This window comes from Macaca thibetana, chromosome 10, assembly GCF_024542745.1.
Source record: "Macaca thibetana thibetana isolate TM-01 chromosome 10, ASM2454274v1, whole genome shotgun sequence".
In the NCBI taxonomy this organism is placed as follows: domain Eukaryota; kingdom Metazoa; phylum Chordata; class Mammalia; order Primates; family Cercopithecidae; genus Macaca; species Macaca thibetana.
Genome location: NC_065587.1, coordinates 22,106,887 through 22,126,154, shown reverse-complemented (window position 1 = coordinate 22,126,154; position 19,268 = coordinate 22,106,887). Strand labels below are relative to the sequence as shown.

Genomic DNA, 19,268 nt, shown 5'->3' with positions numbered 1-19,268 from the left:
CCTTCATTCCTCACACCTTCTCGAAAAGAATCACAGCCGGGGGCGGGTGGTCCATGTCTGTAACCCCAGCACTTTGGGAGGCTGAGGTGGGCAGATCACTTGAGGTCAGGAGTTTGAGATCAGTCTGGCCAACGTGGTGAAACCCGTCTCTACTAAAAACAGAAAAATTAGCCAGGTATGGTGGCACATGACTGTAATCCCAGCTACTCGGCAGGCTGAGGCATGAGAACTGCTTGAACCCAGGAGGGAGAGGCTGCAGTGAGCCAAGATCGCACCACTGCACTCCAGTCTGGGCAACAGATGAGAACCTGTCTCAAAAAAAAAAAAAAAAAAGACACCCAATCACAAATTTATCCCCACTTCCTGACAGGATTAATTCCAGGCAAAGCTGTTTTGTTTCTTTTCTTTTACCTTTTCTTTCTCTTGCCCTATCGCCCAGGCTGGAGTGCAATGGCAGGATCTCAAATCTCGGCTCACTGCAACCTCTGCCTCCCGGGCTCAAGCGATTCTCCTGCCTCAGCCTTCTGAGTAACCGGAACTACAGGCGCCCACAACCACGCCTGCCTAATTTTTGTATTTTTAGTAGAGACAGGATTTCACTATATTGACCAGGCTGGTCTCGAACTCCTGACCTTGTGATCCGAACGCCTTGGCCTCCCAAAGTGCTGGGATTACAGGTGTGAGCCACCGCACCCAGTCGAAAAGCTGTTTTTTTGTTTGCTTGTTTGTTTGTTTTGAGACGGAGTCTCGCTCTGTAGCCCCAGCTGGAGTGCAGTGGCCTGATCTCCGCTTACGGCAAGCTCCGCCTCCCGTGTTCACGCTATTTTCCTGCCTCAGCCTTGCGAGTAACTGGGACTACAGGCGCCTGCCACCACGCCCGGCTAATTTTTTGTATTTTTAGTAGAGAGGGGGTTTCACCGTGTTAGTCAGGATCGTCTCGATCTTCTGACCTCGTGATCCGCCCGCCTCGGCCTCCCAAAGTGCTGGGATTATACGCATGAGCCACTGCGTCCGGCCAAAAGCTGTTTTTTTAAACCTTCCCTCAAATCATCTAACACAACCCCAAATCCTATAAAAAGCCTTTGTAACACCTTCTTAGGGAGACACTTCCTCACCGCAATGAGTGGATAAATCTTTCTTTGTTCAGTTATGTACAGGTGTGTGCTTTGGCTGAAGGGCATTGAGATTGGCATAAGCAATTTAGATTGGATGGTGGTGCTGTTGCGAGATGGAAAAAACAGTGCATAATCAGTGATTGGAGTTGACCATCTGCCAAGCCCAGGGAGGAGATGCTGCCTTTGAATGCCCCAAAGAGACTGGAAGGCTTGCCAATACCTCTCACAAGTGCTCTGAGGCTTTTGTTTTTGTTTAAGTCCTGATTTACTTTTTTTTTTTGAGACAAAGTCTTGCTCTGTCACTCAGGCTGGAGTGCAGTGGTGTAATTATAGCTCACCGGAACCTCAAACTCACGGGCTCAAGCGATCCTCTCACCTCAGCCCCCCGAGTAGCTGGGACTACAGGCATGCACCACTACGCTTGACTAATTTTTATTTTTTTGTTGTTGAGATAGGGTCTAGCCATTTGAGATGGAGTCTCACTCTGTTACCCAGGCTGGAGTACAGTGGTGCGATCTCGGCTCACTGCAACCTCCGCCTGCCGGGTTCAAGTGATTCTCCTGCCTCAGCCTCCCGAGTAGATGGGATTACAGGCACAGACCACCACAGCTGGCTAATTTTTTATATTTTTGGTAGAGACGGGATTTCACCATGAAGGCCAGACTGGTCTTGAACTCCTGACCTCAAGTGATTTGCCCACCTTGGCCTCCCAAAGTGATAAGATTACAGACTTGAGTCACCGCACCCAGCCAGCAAATGAGGTTTTTACTTATCTTCCATGCTGTTCTAAGGCACCACCAACTTCATTTGTATTAAAATTGTTACATTTTTATTGATTCACTTATATTAATAACTGATACTTAATGAGTGTGTATTGTACGTCAGGCACTGCTCTAAGGGCTCTAGATTGTTTTTGTTTTGAGACAGGGTCTCCCGGACTCAAAAGATCCTCCTGCCTCCACCTTCCAAATTGCTGGGATTACAGGACTGAGCCACCGCCCAGCCCTGGCTCTAGATGTTTAAATTCATGTACTCCACACATCAACTCCATGATTATATGTACTATTATTATCTCATTTTACTACTGTGGAAACTGAGGTACGAAACTTGCGGAGTGAGGATTTGAACCTAGGTCATACTCTTGGTCAGCCAGAGCCACCCTTTTTTTACATTCGTAGGAAGATATGGTTCACACTGTGCAACACATTGATCTTTTCATTTTACTCTTCTGTAGCTTGTTCCATATCAACACATAGCCCCGGCTAAGAGGTCGAGAGACAGCCATTTTGTTTGTAGTCTGGAAGGACTGCAAATCCCGGCATCCCTCGCGGCAGCGGCCCTCTACACACAACAAATCCCGGCATGCCCCTGAGCGGCCCGAGGTGGAGGGTTCTAGAAGGCGTGACGTGGGGTCGAGAGCGGGATCGGAGGCTGGCGCCTTTCGGCAGTCGCTGTGGCTGCAGCTGCCGGGCCTGGGGACGCGGGCGGCCGAGGCCGCCGTCGCACCTTCCTAGTCTCGCCGGCTATGGCTACGCTCGGCCGGCCCTTCGGCGGCCTCCCTCTGAGCGGCAGCTCGGACTTCCTGCAGCCGCCGCCGCCGCCGGCCTTCCCTGGCCGGGCCTTCCCGCCAGGGGCTGACGGCGCCGACTTGGCCCCGCGGTCGGGACCCCGCGCAGTCCCTAGCAGCCCCGCCGGGAGTGCGGCGCGCGGACGGTGAGGAGCCCGTCGGGCTCAGGGCGGGCGGGCAGGCTGGGCGCCCCTCGCGGCGGGCACGGGCAGGGGCGCGGGCTCCGCGCCGGGGCATCTTGACTTTCCCTCCCCACGGCCCTCCGCGGGAGCTTCGCAGCCCAGTTTACAGATGAAGAAACTGATCCCCAGAGACGTTAACTGTAAGTCGCCTGGGGTCGCACAGCCCAGGAGTCCGGTCCGAACCTCGGCCCGACTGTGTCCCCGAGAAGTGAGACTTCCAGTTGGAACCTGGGCGACTCGGTCTGGGTGCCCCCTCGGCGCGGCCGCTGTTAGTGACAACTTTCAGTGTCTCATCTGCAAAGTATGCCAAGCATGGGACAGAAACGGGTCCTCTTAGTGAGATTATGCAAATAAAGTGTTTAGAACAGAGCCTTCCCCGAGGACGTTTTCCCTGGTTTGGTCTTCCACCTTGACAAAACGACAAGTTGAGATTTCAGTGCCCAGTTATTTCGGGGCAACCCACCGTTACCCGACTGACCTGTGATTTGTACCCATCCCACTAGGCTCAGAAAGGGACGTTTGGTGTGTGGGGATGAGGAAGATTATTGGAGCAAGAAAGAGGATCCTGAAAGCACAAGCTCAAGTACATTTCTGAATTGACTGATTTTTGTTTGTTCCAACAGTGTTTCTGTTCACTGTAAAAAGAAACACAAGCGAGAGGAGGAGGATGATGAGTAAGTTTCAGTGGTTGTTTATTCACTCTATGGTCTCCGTTAATTGAACCCATGTTGTAGTCTAAATTACTTGTTTAAGTGAAAAGGTGAAACATTAGATGAGTGTTTCTGGAAAGAGACACAGGAATTAGTGACACTGGTTGTCTTTTAGAGAAAGTAACAGTGGCAGGTCAGAGGGAAACTTTTCGCTCTGTAACAAATTGTAATGTTTGGATTTTGAGCCATGTTAATGTTACATGCACAAAGTAAAATAATTTAAAAAGTACATATTGAAAAGTTGTTTTTTTTTTTTTTTTTTTGAGACGGAGTCTCCCAGGCTGATGTCGGCTCAATGTAAACTCCGTCTCCCAGGTTCATCCCATTCTCCTGCCTCAACCTCCCTAGTAGCTGGGACTACAGGCGCCCGCCACCATGCCTGGCTATTTTTTTGTATTTGTTTGTTTGTTTTTTTAGTAGTTGTTTTTTTAGTAGAGACGGGGTTTCACCGTGTTAGCCAGGAGGGTCTCGATTTTCTGACTTCGTGATCCGCCCGCCTCGGCCTCCCAAAGTGCTGGGATTAAGGCCTGAGCCGCCCCAGCCTGAAAAGTCTTTTTTTTTTTTTTTTTTTTTTAAAGTCAGGGTCTCTGTCACCCAAGCTGGAGTGCAGTTGTGTTATCCCAGCTCACTGCAGCATCAAACTCCTTGGGCTCAAAATGATCCTTCAGCTTTAGTCTCCTGAATAGCTGAGACTACAGACTTGTCACCACGCTGAGCTAATTTTTTAAAAAAATTTTTGTAGAGATGGTGTCTCACTATGTTGACCAGTCTGGTCATGAACTTTTGGCCTCAAGCAATCCTCCCAGCTCTGGGATTACAGGTGTGAACTGTCACACCAGACTGTATTCAAGTCTTTTACTCCACACCCCTAGTTTTCCCCACCAGAGATAACCGTTACCCTTTTTCTGTGTCTCCTTTAGACGATAATCTAAAAATTTACCAAGTTTTCAAGTCTTTTTCTTTCTTTTTTTTTGTTTGAGACAGGGTCTGATTCTGTCACTCAGGCTGGAGTGCAGTGGCTATTTTTTTACATTCGTAGGAAGATATGGTTCACACTGTACAACACATTGATCTTTTCATTTTACTCTTCTGTAGCTTGTTCCATATCAACACATAGAGGTTTACATAATTTCTCTTTAAATAGTTGAGTGGGCCGGGCGCGGTGGCTCAAGCCTGTAATCCCAGCACTTTGGGAGGCCGAGACGGGCGGATCACGAGGTCAGGAGATCAAGACCATCCTGGCTAACCCGGTGAAACCCCGTCTCTACTAAAGAGTACAAAAAACTAGCTGGGCGAGGTGGCGGGTGCCTGTAGTCCCAGCTACTCAGGAGGCTGAGGCAGGAGAATGGCGGGAACCCGGGAGGCGGAGCTTGCAGTGAGCTGAGATCTGGCCACTGCACCCCAGCCTGGGCGACAGAGCGAGACTCCGTCTCAAAAAAAAAAATAAAAAATAAAAAATAAATAGTTGAGTGGAAGCCAGGCGTGGTGGCTCACACTGTAATTCCAGCACTTTGGGAGGCTGAGAAGGGCAAATCAGGTGGTTAGGAGTTTGAGACCAGCCTGGCCGACATGATGAAACCGTCTCTACTAAAATACAAAACTTAGCTGTGGGTAGTGGTGTGTGCATGTAATCCCAGCTACTCAGGTGGCTGAGGCAGGAGAATCGCTTGAACCCGGAAGGCAGAGGTTGCAGTAAGCCAAGATCACGCCGTTGCACTCCAGCCTGGGCAATAGAGTGAGACTCCGTCTCAAAAAACAAAAAAAAAAATAGTTGTGTGGAATTTTTTTTTTTTTTTTTGAGACGGAGTCTTTGCTCTGTCACCCAGGCTGGAGCGCAGTGGTGTGATCTCGGCTCACTGCAAGCTCCACCTCCTGGGTTCACGCCATTCTCCTGCCTCAGCCTCCCGAGTAGCTGGGACTACAGGCGCCCGCTACCACGCCCAGCTAATTTTTTGTATTTTTAGTAGAGACGGGGTTTCACCGTGTTAGCCAGGATGGTCTCGATCTCCTGACCTTGTGATCCGCCCGTCTCGGCCTCCCAAAGTGCTGGGATTACAGGCGTGAGCCACCGCGCCTGGCCAGTTGTGTGGAATTCTATTGTGTGACTTGGTATAGATAATTAACCAATTTCCTATTGATGGATTTCTAAGTTATTTTCTAATCTTTTGCTATTACAAATCTACCCTGACCATTCTTTTGAAGTTCTTTGTATATGTTTGGAAGTATATGAATGGCTTCCTTGATGCGGAATTGCTGGGTCTTAAAGTGTGTGCATTTTAAAGTTCCAATGTGAGTTTTTGCCAATTTATATGCCCATTAACATCTTCTCAACACAAGTGTATTTTTAAACTTTGGGATTGCTGCCTAACTAATACATGAAAAATTACATCTCATAAACAGGCAGTCTAATAGAAAAAGAAGTAAGGCCAGGCGCGGTGGCTCACTCCTGTAATCCCATCACTTTGGGAAGCCGAGGCAGGTGGATCACGAGGTCAGGAGTTCAAGACTAGCGTGACCAATATGATGAAACCTGGTCTGTACTAAAAATACAAAAATTAGTCAGGTGTGGTGGCAGGTGCCTGTAATCCCAGCTACTCGGGAGGCTGAGGCAGGAGAATCGCTTCAACTTGGGCAGCAGAGGTTGCAGTGAGCCGACATTGTGCCACTGCACTCCAGCCTGGGTAACAAAGTGAGACTGTCTCAAAAAAAGAATAAGAAGTAAAAAGATTTCTCAAAGATAATATCCAAGAACAACCAAATAAAAAAGTGTTCAACCTCATTATCTTTAGGGAAATGCGTATTAAAGCCACAATGAGATGCCACTCTACCTCCAGATATTGGGATGCATGTGAAGCACCAGGAACTCTTAAACATGGGTAGGAGTGTAAATTGGGACCATTAGGATCATTAGGCATCCACATTAAAGTCCTGATTTGGCATCCAGCGTAGTGCCTCATGTCTGTAATCCCAGCACTTGGGGAGGCCAGGGTAGGTGGATTTCTTGAGCCCGAGAGTTTGAGACCAGCCTGGCTAACATGGCGAAACCCTGTCTCTACTAAAATACAAAAAAATAGCTGGTGTGGTGGTGCATGCCTGTAATCCCAGACACCCCAGAGGCTGAGGCAGGAGGAGAAGGCAGAGGTTACAGTGAGCCAAGATTGTGCCACTGCACTCCATTTTAGGCAACAGAGCAAGACTAGATTACCATTTTGGGATGCTGGCTGTATTCTATATCTTTTCTTTTGTTTTTTGTTTTTTTTTTTTGAGACGGAGTCTCGCTCTGCCGCCCAGGCTGGAGTGCAGTGGCCGGATCTCAGCTCACTGCAAGCTCCGCCTCCCGGGTTCACGCCATTCTCCTGCCTCAGCCTCCCGAGTAGCTGGGACTACAGGCGCCCGCCACCGCGCCCGGCTAGTTTTTTGTATTTTTTAGTAGAGACGGGGTTTCACCGTGTTAGCCAGGATGGTCTCGATCTCCTGACCTCGTGATCCGCCCGTCTCGGCCTCCCAAAGTGCTGGGATTACAGGCTTGAGCCACCGCGCCCGGCCTTTTCTTTTGTTTTTTTCCCCAGTTACTTTGTTGCTCAGGCTAGAGTGCAGTGGCACAGGCTCAGCTCACTGCCACCTCTATCTCCCAGGTTCAAGCGATTCTCCTGCCTCAGCCTCACAAGTAGCTGGGATTACAGGAGCATACCACCACGCCCAGCTAATTTTTTTTTTTTTGAGATGGAGTTTCACTCTTTTTGTCCAGGCTGGAGTGCAATGGCACAATCTCCACTCAGCACAACCTCTGCCTCCCAGCTTCAAGTGGTTCTCCGGCTGTACCTCCTAAATAGTTGGGATTACAGGCATGTGCCGCCTTGCCTGGCTAATTTTGTATTTTCAGTAGAGACAAGGTTTCTCCATGTTGATCAGGCTGGTCTGGAACTCCCGACCTCAGATGATCCTCTTGCCTTGGCCTCCCAGAGTGCTGGGATTACAGGCATGAGCCACTGCGCCCGGCCAATTTTTTGTATTTTTAATAGAGAAAGGGTTGTGCCATGTTGGCCAAGCTGGTCTCAAACTCCTGACCTCAAGTGATCTGCCTGCCTCGGCCTCCCAAAGTGCTGGGATTACAGGCGTGAGCTACTGTGCCAGACCAGTATACTGTAGCCTTTTTTTTTTTTTTGAGATGGTGTCTCGCTCTGTTGCCCAGGCTGGAGTGCAGTGGCACAATCTTGGCTCCCTCGGCACAACCTCTGCCTCCCAGGTTCAAGTGATTCTCCTGCCTCAGCCTCCCGTGTAGCTGGGACTACAGGTGTGTGATAATTTTTTGTATTTTTGGTAGAGACGGGGTTTCACCATGTTAGCCAAGATGGTCTCGATCTCCTGACCTTGTGATCTGCTCGCCTCGGCCTCCCAAAGTGCTGGAATTACAAGCATGAGCCACTGCGCCTGGCCTATTCTGTGTCTTAAATTACATTGTCATTATTGTTTGTTTTGTAATTATTTGTTAAGCTGTATGTTTGATGTAATTTTACGTGTGTAGGATTTTATAGTTAAAAAGGTTAAAGAAGTTTAGATTATTGTTTTAATTTATATTTGTTAATTATAAGTGATATTGAACATCTTTTCTTTTCTTTTTTTTCTTTTTTTTTTTTTTTTGAGATGGACTCTCACTCTGCCGCCAGGCTGGAGTGCAGAGCTGTGATCTTGGCTTACTGCAACCTCTCCCGCCCAGGCTCAAGTGATTCTCCTGCCTTATCCTCCCAAGTTGCTGGAACTACAGTCGTGCACCACCAGGCCCACCTTATTTTTGTATTTTTAGTAGAGACGGGGTTTCACCATGTTGGCCAGGGTGGTCTTGATCTCTTGACCTCATGATTCACCCGCCGGGGCCTCCCAAAGTTCTGGGATTACAGGCGCAAGCCACTGCGCCTGGCTGTTTATGCATATTTTCTATTGGCTTATTGATCTTTTTCTTACTCATTTATAGGAATTTTTTTTTTCTTTTTGAGACGGATCCTCACTCTGTTGCCCAGGTTGGAATACAGTAGCATGATCTGGGTTCACTGTAGCAACCTCCGCCTCCTGGGTTCAAGCGATTCTTCTGTCTCAGCCTCCGGAGTAGCTGGGATTACAGGTGCATGCCACCATGCCTGGCTAATTTTTTGCATTTTTAGTAAAGACAGGTTTCACCCTGTTAGCCAGGATGGTCTCTATCTCCTGACCTTGTGATTCGCTCACCTAGGCCTCCCAAAGTGTTGGGATTATAGGTGTGAGCCACCACTTCCTGCCAGGAAATCTTTATTAAGGAAGTTAGGGGTTTATGTGTGTTGCACTTGTTTTCTTCAAATTTATCCTTTGTCTTTTAATTTTGTGTATGATTTTTTTCTGCCATTGGACACTTTGGATTTTCTAAACTTGTTGATACGTAGATTCATAAAACATTAGATTTGAAAGTTCCCTTAGTTTAAAAATCACTGGGTCCGGCGCAGTGACTTATGCCTGTAATCCTAGCACTTTGGGAGGCCGAGGCAGGCAGATCACCTCAGATCAGTAGTTTGAGACCAGCTGGGCCAACATGATGAAACCTCTTCTCTACTAAAAATACAAAAATCATTTGGGCGTGGTTGTACGTGCATGTAGTCCCAGCTACTCGGAGGCTGAGGCAGGAGAATTGCTTGAACCCAGGAGGTGGAGGTTGCAGTGAGACCCACTGACCAGAAAATATTTCTGTTCCTTATTGCCTTGGGATTACTGTGGATAACACAGGAAACTTTTTGCTTTTATCTTTTGGGGTTCTCTCTTAAGATGTTATTATAGATGCCTAAATAAATAAATAAAAAGTTTAAAGTATAGAAACTATTGATTTAAAAAGTTACAAGTGGAGAAGTTGAGGCCTTGGGAGGAGGTGGGATGAGACATTTGGATGTCTAATGCCCAGAAGTGTGCTATCATATTATCTTTGGGACTTAATTATCATCGATCTCTATTTAGAAAGTGAACCTACAGGCATGAAATAACTTAGCCTAAATCATGTTGTTGGAGGTCAGAGTGCAGAACCCAGCTGTTAAACTCATTTGCATTTTATAGTGGAATTGTTAGATTGTGTGGGGAAATTACCTGTTCCCTTTAGATTTATTTTGCTTTTTGGGGATGTGGACTCTCTCACTGTGTTGCTCAGGCTTGTCTCAGACACTGGGCTCAAGTGATCTCCTTCCGCAGCTTCCCAAGTAGCTGGGACTGTAGGCACACACCACCACACTTGCCTTATTCTGCTTTTTCCTCAAGATGCAACTCATTACTTTACTGTGACACTTTGGAGAAGCCAGGTTAGTTTTTCTAGGTCCTAGTTTCCAAATAAAAAAAAAAAAGGATTTGATGAATTCTTAAGTTTCTATGAAGTACGAATTTGTTTAGGATGTGAAGACATTATGTTGCAAAGTGGGAGAAAATTGGACCCCACTATTGGTTGGACACTGATAGAGCCTCTGACATTTTGAAGGGGACCAAGAAATTAATGCTGTCCCCCACACCTGTAATATTAATACTTTGAACAAACCTCATGAGATGTACATTTTTGCCCTAAGGGAATATAGAATGGCTGCCAGACCATCTCCCTATATGTTTGATGGAGCAGTAGCAGTATGACAAAATATGCTGAATTGCTGACTTTTGGTTTCTTTGTTTCATTCATTCATTCATTCATTCATTCATTCATTCATTCATTCATGGTTTGAATTAGTGTCTCACTATATTGCCCAAGCTGGTCTTGAACTGTAGGCTCAGGTGATCCTCCTACCTCAGCCACTCCAAGTGCTGGTATTACAGGTGTGAGCCACCACGCCCAGCCAACTTTTGGTTTCTTTACTTCCCACTTGCCCTTTCCAGAGCCAAATAAGCAGGAATGACTTTAAGGTCCCACATTGAACACTTAACTGTCTGAACAGGCAAAATCTTGCAGGTGCATCTTTATTTGGCAAAGAGCAGTAGAAGAAAGCAGTTCAGTGTGGCTGTGAGAATAGCAGGAAAAAAATGCAGTATTTTCCATCTTGTAATCACACACTGTCAAAAAAGTTAGTTTTTTAAATATAAAAATTTGATTGGAGATAGGAATGATAAACGTTTCATTTATATTAGTTGGGATTTTCATTGAATTTTTTTTCTGTTTTTCAGTTGTCCAGTAAGAAAGAAAAGGATAACTGAAGCAGAGCTCTGTGCTGGTCCTAATGACTGGATTCTTTGTGCACATCAGGATGTAGAGGGGCATGGAGTAAATCCCTGCATTAGTGGCCTTTCCGTACCTGGGATATTAGATGTTATTTGTGAAGAAATGGATCAGACAACTGGAGAACCACAGTGTGAAGTTGCCCGAAGGAAGCTTCAAGAGATTGAGGACAGGTAACTGGGCAGTGTATATAGCTGGTTTTTTGCTGTTTCCTTGTAATATCTCTTCTCATATAAGCTAATTCTGTTTATCATTTGGTGATACCTTGATCCTTAACCTCTCAGAAAGACTGTAAGTCAGAGAATTCAAAGCGTATGGTTTTTTTTGTTTTGTTTTTTTGTTTTGTTCTGTTTTTTAGATGGAGTTTTGCTCTTGTTGCCTAGGCTGGAGTGCAATGGCACCATCTTGGCTCAGTGCAACCTCCGCCTCCTGGGTTCAAGCGATTCTCCTGCCCCAGCCTCCCGAGTAGCTGGGATTACAGCCATGCGCCACCAAGCCCAGCTAATTTTGTATTTTTAGTAGAGACAGGGTTTCTCCATGTTGGTCAGGCTGGTCTCGAACTCATAACCTCAGGTGATCCACCCGTCTCAGCCTCCCAAAGTGCTGGGATTACAGGCATGAGCCAACCCGCCCCCCCCCCTTTTTTTTTTTAATTGAGACAGGGTCTTGCTTTGTCACCCAGGTTGGAGTGCAGTGGCTCACTGCAGTCTTGACCTTTCAGGCTCAACACATCTGCCCCCCTCAGCCTCCCGAGTAGCTGGGACTGCAAGCATGCACCGCCACCCCTGGCTAATCTTTGTGTCTTTTATAGAGACGGGATTTCACCATGTTGCCCAAGCTGGTCATGCATTCTTGGGCTCAAGCAAGCCGCCTGCCTCAGCCTCCCAAAGTGCTGGGATTACAGGCGTGAGCTACTGTGCTGGGCCAGTATACTGTAGCCTTTTTTTTTTTTTTGAAACAATCTCGCTCTGTCGCCCAGGCTGGAGTGCAATGACACCATCTCAGCTCACTGCAACCTCTGCATCCCAGGTTCAAGCAATTCACTTGCCTCAGCCTCCTGAGTAACTGGGATTACAGGTGTCTGCCACCACACCTGGCTAATTATTTTTGTATTTTTATTTTTATTTTTGGAGACAGAGTCTCGCTGTGTCGCTTAGGCTGGAGTGCAGTGGTGTGATCTTGGCTCATTGCAATCTCCGCCTCCCAGGTTCAAGCAATTCTCCTGCCTCAATCTCCTGAGTAGCTGGGATTACAGGTGCCTGCCATCACACTTGGCTAATTTTGTATTTTTAGTAAAGACAGGGTTTCACCATGTTGGCCAGGCTGGTCTCGAACTCCTGGCCTCAGGTTATCTGCCCATCTCGGCTTCTCAAGTGCTGGGATTACAGGCATGAGGCACCGTGCCCAGCCATGAAGTATGTGCTTTTAAAGTGAATTCTCATAGAACTGCTAAGTGTTTTCACTTACTGTCTCTGAATATTAATTTTGATTTATGTGATAATTCTCTCAAAAACATTCAGATTTGATTATATGTAAAACTTTTTTGTTAAATGAAATGTTGAACAACCCCCTGAGTATAGGTTTTTTTGTTTCGAGACGGAGTCTTGCTCTGTTGCTCAGGCTGGTGTAGAATGGCACGATCTTGGTTCACTGCAACCTCCACCTCCTGGGTTCAAGTGATTCTCCTGCCTCAGCCTCCTGAGTAGCTGAATTACAGGGATGTGTCACCACACCCGACAAATTTTTGTATTTTTAGTAGAGATGTGATTTCACCATGTTGGCCAGGCTCTTCTCCAAATCCTAACCTCAGGTTATCTGCCCGCCTCAGCCTCCCAAAGTGCTGGGATTACAGGTGTGAGCTGCCACGCCCAGCCTGAGTATACCTTTTATACTCAGGTATAGCCTCATTTTTTGCTTAGTCTATTGCTGTATTACTTACTGCTTTTATCCTTTTGTATTTTTAAAATTTTGTCTAAATACTAGAATATATAATAGCTTGTCTAAATATTTTTTCTTCTGCTGATGCCTTAATTGATTTAGGATAATTGATGAAGATGAAGAAGTTGAAGCTGACAGAAATGTTAACCATCTCCCCAGTCTTGTCCTTTCTGATACCATGAAAACAGGTTTGAAGAGGGAATTTGATGAAGTTTTTACAAAGAAAATGATTGAGTCTATGTAAGTTTTGGTACCTGATTTCTATTTATTTATGATCTTGCAGGGAAAACCCAGTGTCTAGATTCTGCCCATCCTGTCCTCGTCAGCTCTTTTTATCTCCTGATCACCAGGCAATCGGAGATTGGCTTTTTCCTAGTTCATTGGGTTGAGCAAAGTGCTTTACAAGCAGAAGTTTGAAGTATGGGGAAGTGGCTGCCTTGCCTACTTACTCTTTCGTTCCTTTGAAGACCTAAAATGGACTGTAGTCTGCTATTTGGAAATGGGATGACTGGCAAGAGAGCCCACTCTCTCAAGTTCTTGTGATAGGATATAGGAACCACATTTCAAAGGCTCCTGTTTACCCGGCTTTCTAAATTACCCAGGAACAACATTGAGGCCTAGGAAACAAAAAAAAAGTGGCCCATCAGTGAAAGTAGTTACTGCAAAGACTGCAAAACAAAGCTCATATTCTTGGCTCATTAGCATAGTCCTTCCAGGCCTTTAGCAGAGCTGTTTTGCTTTTAATCTAAACACAGTTTATGAGCTCAGTTATCTGGTTTCCTAGATCATCAGAGTAGAAGCAGAAACAGCAAATGAGAGCAGAACAAACAAACCTCCTAACAGGGAGCTGTGACTACACTGTGAGGACAAGAGAGGAACCTGGAAAGCAAACACAATAACCTAAAAAGTAAAGTGGCCTGGGGCCTGTGAGTAATGATTAGCCCAGCCCTGTAATCCTGTAGTCCCTGAAGCCTCCATGATCTCAAATTGTCATTATTAACTATGTAAAATAGTAGGGAAGTTGGTTATAAAGTGCCATTTAGGTATTGCCTAGGAAAGACTTTAGATGGAGTTGGTACCCAATGAGGGCAAGTGTCAGGTATCTGAAAAAACCTCTTAGGACACCAGTCTCAGTGAGGCCAGATAGATGAGGCATTATTACCTTTGGATACAGGGGAGATGATTTGTGCTAGAAGTTCAGCTGCTATTTGGTCTTATCACAGAGGTTTTGCATTAGGGTCCTATCTTGAGCTTATAATTAACTACCCAGCCCTAAGGGTGGGTAGATAGCCATAAGTAAGCTGGTCACGTTACCCTCCAGCCTAAAACATAGCACTTTCTGCTTTTGGTAGTTTTCCAGAAGCTAGCCTTTGGGGGTATTTCATTGTTTTGTTTTATTTTTGCTTCCTCTTTGGGCCCAGACACCATCGCTGCCACAGTGTGTGTATAACATAGTCATTTTGCCTTAACTGTGAAGCTTGTTTTGTTTTGCTTTGTTTTGTGTTTTGAGACAGGGTCTCACTCTCACCCAGGCTGGAGTGTAGTGTGGCATGATCACAGTTCACCACAGACTTGACCTCCCGGGCTCAGGTGATCCTCCCACCTCAGCCTCCCGAGTAGCTGGGACTACAGGCACCCAGCTAATTTTTGTATTTTTTGTAGAGACAGGGTTCACCACATTGCCCGGGCTGGTTGCAAACTCCTGGGCTCAAATCGTCTGCCTGGCTCGGCCTCCCAAAGTGATAGGATTACAGGCACAAGCCACCATGCCTGACCCATAAAGCATTATACTTTGTACCTGTACTAAAAGGCACCTGAGATACTTTCAGCATGTTTGTCCAGTGTTTCCTTTTCATTTATAATGATTTAGTATAAGCTAGCTGCCTACATCTAATATTAACCACAGTTTTAAAAAATTTCTAACAATCAAGGGCTCTATGTTTTCACATTGGATTTTTAGATACTTCCCATCACAGCATCATTACATCCACTTGATTTGGTTAGATATACATGTTGAAGTGTGCAGTGTTATGTATTTGAGGGGCGTTTCTAAAGATCAGTTGGAGCCAGGCATGGTGGTAATGTGCCTGTAGTCCTAATTACTGGGAAGGCTAAAGTGGGTAGATTACTTGAGTCCAGGAGTTAAAGGCTGCAGTGAGCTATGACTGTGCCACTGTACTCCACCCTGGACAACACAGCAAGACCCCCATCTCTTTAAAAAAAAAAAAAAAAAGAAAGTAAAGATCAGTTTGTGTGTTCTAAATCTCCTGTTTTGCTGCCATCAGTCCTTAAGGTATTAGGTAATGTTGGCTTTTCAACCTATAGCTTTTGTTTTCATGTCCTAAAATTTTTTGATAGGCCGGGCGCGGTGGCTCAAGCCTGTAATCCTAGCACTTTGGGAGGCCGAGACGGGCGGATCACGAGGTCAGGAGATCAAGACCATCCTGGCTAATATGGTGAAACCCCGTCTCTACTAAAAATACAAAAAACTAGCCGGGCGAGGTGGTGGGCGCCTGTAGTCCCAGCTACTCGGGAGGCTGAGGCAGGAGAATGGCGTAAACCCGGGAGGCGGAGCTTGCAGTGAGCTGAGATCCGGCCACTGCACTCCAGCCTGGGCGACAAAGCAAGACTCCGTCTCAAAAAAAAAAAAAAAAAAAAAAAAAAAAAAATTTTTTTGATAAAAGTCTGTATTTTATGTCTTAGGAGCCGTCCTTCCATGGAGCTTGTTCTCTGGAAACCCCTCCCTGAACTCCTTTCTGATAAGCCAAAGCCATCCTCTAATACTAAGAACTATACAGGAGAGAGCCAAGCTAAGCATGCAGCTGCTGGCACTGCCTTCCCTCAGAGAACTGAACTGTTCTTGGAACCTCGGCAACCAGGGATGTCTCTTTATAATAGTTTGGAGACAGCTACTAGCACAGAAGAAGAGATGGAACTCTAGAAACCAATTTCTACACTAAAGTTGTCAAATGTTAGAAGAATCCTGTGTTCAGTTATGAGACTCTTTGCATAGTATAGGGACTTGAAAGTTTTATGAAACGGGTGTAATAATATCTCCACCTGTGATTTGGGGGTGGGACTCTCATTTTGGGTCGCCATTTATTGACTTCAACTTTTTGCCAAGGAAGTTTGTCTCAAGGGAAAAGCAGTTTTCTGTGGGGCTTATTAAAGGAATGTTGGTTTACAGTTTCTTCAAAGATTACAGCCTCTTCAAAGACAAGTATAGAAGCTGTATGTGTAAGGGTGACTTAAATCATATGTCACATTGTCTAAACTATTCAGACACTTGGAGAATATTCTCCTTGAATTAAAAAAAGATGATTAAGAAGGATGCTCCTACTACAGCTGTATCCTGACAGTTAAGTCACAGTTTAGTGTGTAGATATGAGCTGTTTACAGTGGTGCCTATATCTAATTGGGGAGGAGGGAAGAGAGCAGTAGCTTAAGCCTGTTGCTAAGAAATCTAATTTCTTAGCAACTTGTAATTTAGTTATCAGTTCAGTATAGCTCGTTGGTAGCCAGTAGTATTGTGGCTCTCCTCTTTGACTATGAAAATAATAGAGAAAGTTTTTCCTTCAAGGCTTTTTTGCCTTGTGCCACTGTTACTCCTTGGTTTCCCTTACGTAATTGATAAGCCCAGTTATTCAGTAATGTTTACAAATTAATTGACTTTCAATGATAGTTAAAAGACTGATGTAACCCATCTGCAATTTGCCTATGGGAGAAGCATCCTTTAGTTCATCCTAAGGAAGTGCTTGGTCAACTAAACCCAGCATTGATAACTTTAGTAATTTTTTAAAAAGTTATACTTGTATTAGCAAGTTTTTTTTTCCCCCCCCCCACTGCAACCTCCACCTCCCGGGTTCAAGCAATTCTCCTGCCTCACCCTCCTGAGTAGCTGGGATTACAGGTGCCCGCCTCCACGCCCAGCTAATTTTTGTATTTTTAATAGAGACCGGGTTTCGCCATGTTGGCCAGGCTGGTCTCGAACTCCTGACCTCAGGTGATCTGCCCACCCCAGCCTCCCAAAATGCTGGGATTACAGGCGTGAGCCACGGTGCACAGCCAGCAAGTTACTTTTAAATGTTAATTTAGAAAACAGTGAATGATTAGCTGAAAATATATGAGCAGGTGACATTGAGGTTTACTAAAACAGCCAATTTGACTGGTGCTGAGACTTGTGCAGTAAGCCTAAAAGGTAGTGGAGAATTGCTTCCTGCTAGCAGGAAGCCTTCATCTTCTTGAGTACCTAAACCAGGCTTCAGGTGTCCTTTGAGGATAGCCAGGTTTGAAATTTGTAGTTTCTCAGGAAGAGCTCTTCTGTGTGGCAGGGGCTGATAGGGCAAAATAAAATGACAGTTTCTTTATTGCTACAGAGTATCCACTATAAGTTATTAAATGAGTGTAATGGTATAATGCCCTTCCATCACAACAGGACACCACCCCAGTTTTGTTTTCTGGGTTTCTTCCCCCTTTGTAGGAATCAGATACCTTTTATAGAAAAAAAATGGCTTATGCCACATAAAGGTGAATTTTTAGAAACCACCTTCTAGGCGTTTTTGGAACCCTTACTGAAATCCCTCCCCTTGTTACAGATGGCATAGAAGTCACAAGTCTGTTAATTGGACTGTTACTTCTTTGCCTGTTCCTGCTTTCTCTTTCTGTCTGGATAGTCAGGAAAATATTTAATGTTTAATATTTAAACAAAATATTTAATATCTATACAGTAAAATTATTCAAACTTCAAACCAGTATTGAAAGCAGTTGGAAACCAGCTAATAGTTTCTTAATCTCAGATTTCGAGATGAATGTAAACTGTATTCTTTCGAAATGTGCAAGTGTTTGATTCATGCCATTTGATAAACTTCTGCCTTGTAGTCATTGTTTGATGGGACCAACTTGTAAAGTTTGTAGCCTTAAACAAATCTCCATGCTAAAAAATGTGTTCCAGTACAACACAAAAACATGAAGTGACTGCCCAGAGGTAGAGTTAGTGTTTAGGTGGAAAGGAAGATGACAGCTTTCCAAAGAAGGATCTAAAACACACCAAGATTGTCTTCTACAGGAATTGTTGGGCAGGTCTCCGACTAAAGGTCTTACGATGAAAAAAGGAAGAAACGAGCCCCCAACCCAAGGCTCTGATACTACTGGTAAATGTAGGAGAGAATTAAGATTCTGTTAATTAAAATCCAAACAGAGCTTATTTCACTAGTCAAGTTACCTGACGTGATAATTATTTCTGCAGGATAATTGATGTTTTATGTTCTTTTTTGGACTTTATCTTCTTGCATATGTTTCTACAAAAATTGTTTTCTTCATCCTTGTGGTGCTTATTCATCTGAGCCGTCTCCACAGTCCCAATGCCTCTGCTTTTTGTTTTACTTTTGTAGCATAAGGGTTTTGCTTTTGCTTTGCCTTAAGATTTCCCTAGGGAGTTATCAGGGCTTTTCGTTTTGTATAGCTTTTGCAGCATGGATCAAACATTGGCTTACTGTGCTAATGTGTGAAGAGAAAAAATTATCTAAAGCAGGTGAGCTTTAATGAACAAATGTGTATTTTATCTGAGTTTGAGTAGGGTGCGTGTGGTTTTTGTTTTTTGTTTTTGTTTTTGTTTTTTTGTAATATGAAGAAAGTCCAGTTCTCATAAATATTAATCACTTAAAAAACTGCCACTCTTTCTTGAAAAGGTACACATGTAAAATTTAGGAAAATAACTAAGGTAGGGGCAGGAACCATAAGAAGAATGTTTACCAGCATGTTCATGTATTATTTTGGATTTGGAACTTGGCTTTGTTTTTCAAAAGTGACAAGAATGGTTCAGTTCTAGGAATGTTCTGGAAGATGCTGTTAATTTTACTTTAAAATGAGAATCTGGTGTTTCTGTATTTTATCGTTTTCAATAAAACTTCTTAAGTGTTTTGGACTTTTGAGATATTTGTATTACTCCACTTAAATAATGAAATCCGATATCTCCTTTCCTCTCAATTGTAGTTGAAGCAGCATTCATATTAGTGAAGGACTTAAATTTATGCTGAAGGGATGATTATGTTGGGATAAAGCTTAAGTTTCATATTTGAATTAGCTATTCCCAAAATAGGCGGGCTATGTGTTGCTGTTCTAAAACCCGTAGACTGCTTTCCACTCAGAGCAATTCACTGCTATTGTTAGTATTTAGATGGCAGTGGTAACTGTGTATTCAAAAATGTTCAAATGGACTAGGTACGATGGTGCATACCTGTACCAGCACTTTGTGAGGCTGAGGCAGGAGGATCACGTAAGCCCAGGAGAGACGGACCTGGGCAATGTTAGCAAGACCTTGTCTCTTTAAAAAAAAATGTGTATATATATATATATACACACACACACACATATATACACACACACACACACACACACAAATGTAGAGTTGGAAGAGTGGCATACAGAGTTCATAGAGGGGGTTGAGGATCTTTGAAAATGGGGAATGGAAAACCCAGTGATGTTCACTTACGTGGTGGTTAATTTTTTTTTTTTTTCAGACGGAGTTTTGCTCTTGTTGCCCCAGCTGGA

At 44.7% G+C, this 19,268-nt stretch overlaps 1 protein-coding gene across 1 annotated transcript; it reads left to right on the top strand.

The window, feature by feature from the left end:
• Window positions 1-2,466: 2,466 nt before the first annotated feature.
• On the top strand, window positions 2,467-18,642 carry CCDC117 (coiled-coil domain containing 117). The gene is made up of 5 exons (XM_050806839.1): window positions 2,467-2,828; window positions 3,488-3,538; window positions 10,730-10,954; window positions 12,822-12,959; window positions 15,423-18,642. The coding sequence occupies exons 1-5, from the start codon at window positions 2,641-2,643 to the stop codon at window positions 15,658-15,660; spliced, it is 840 nt and encodes a 279-aa protein (XP_050662796.1). The 5' UTR covers window positions 2,467-2,640; the 3' UTR covers window positions 15,661-18,642.
• The last annotated feature ends 626 nt before the right edge of the window (window positions 18,643-19,268 follow it).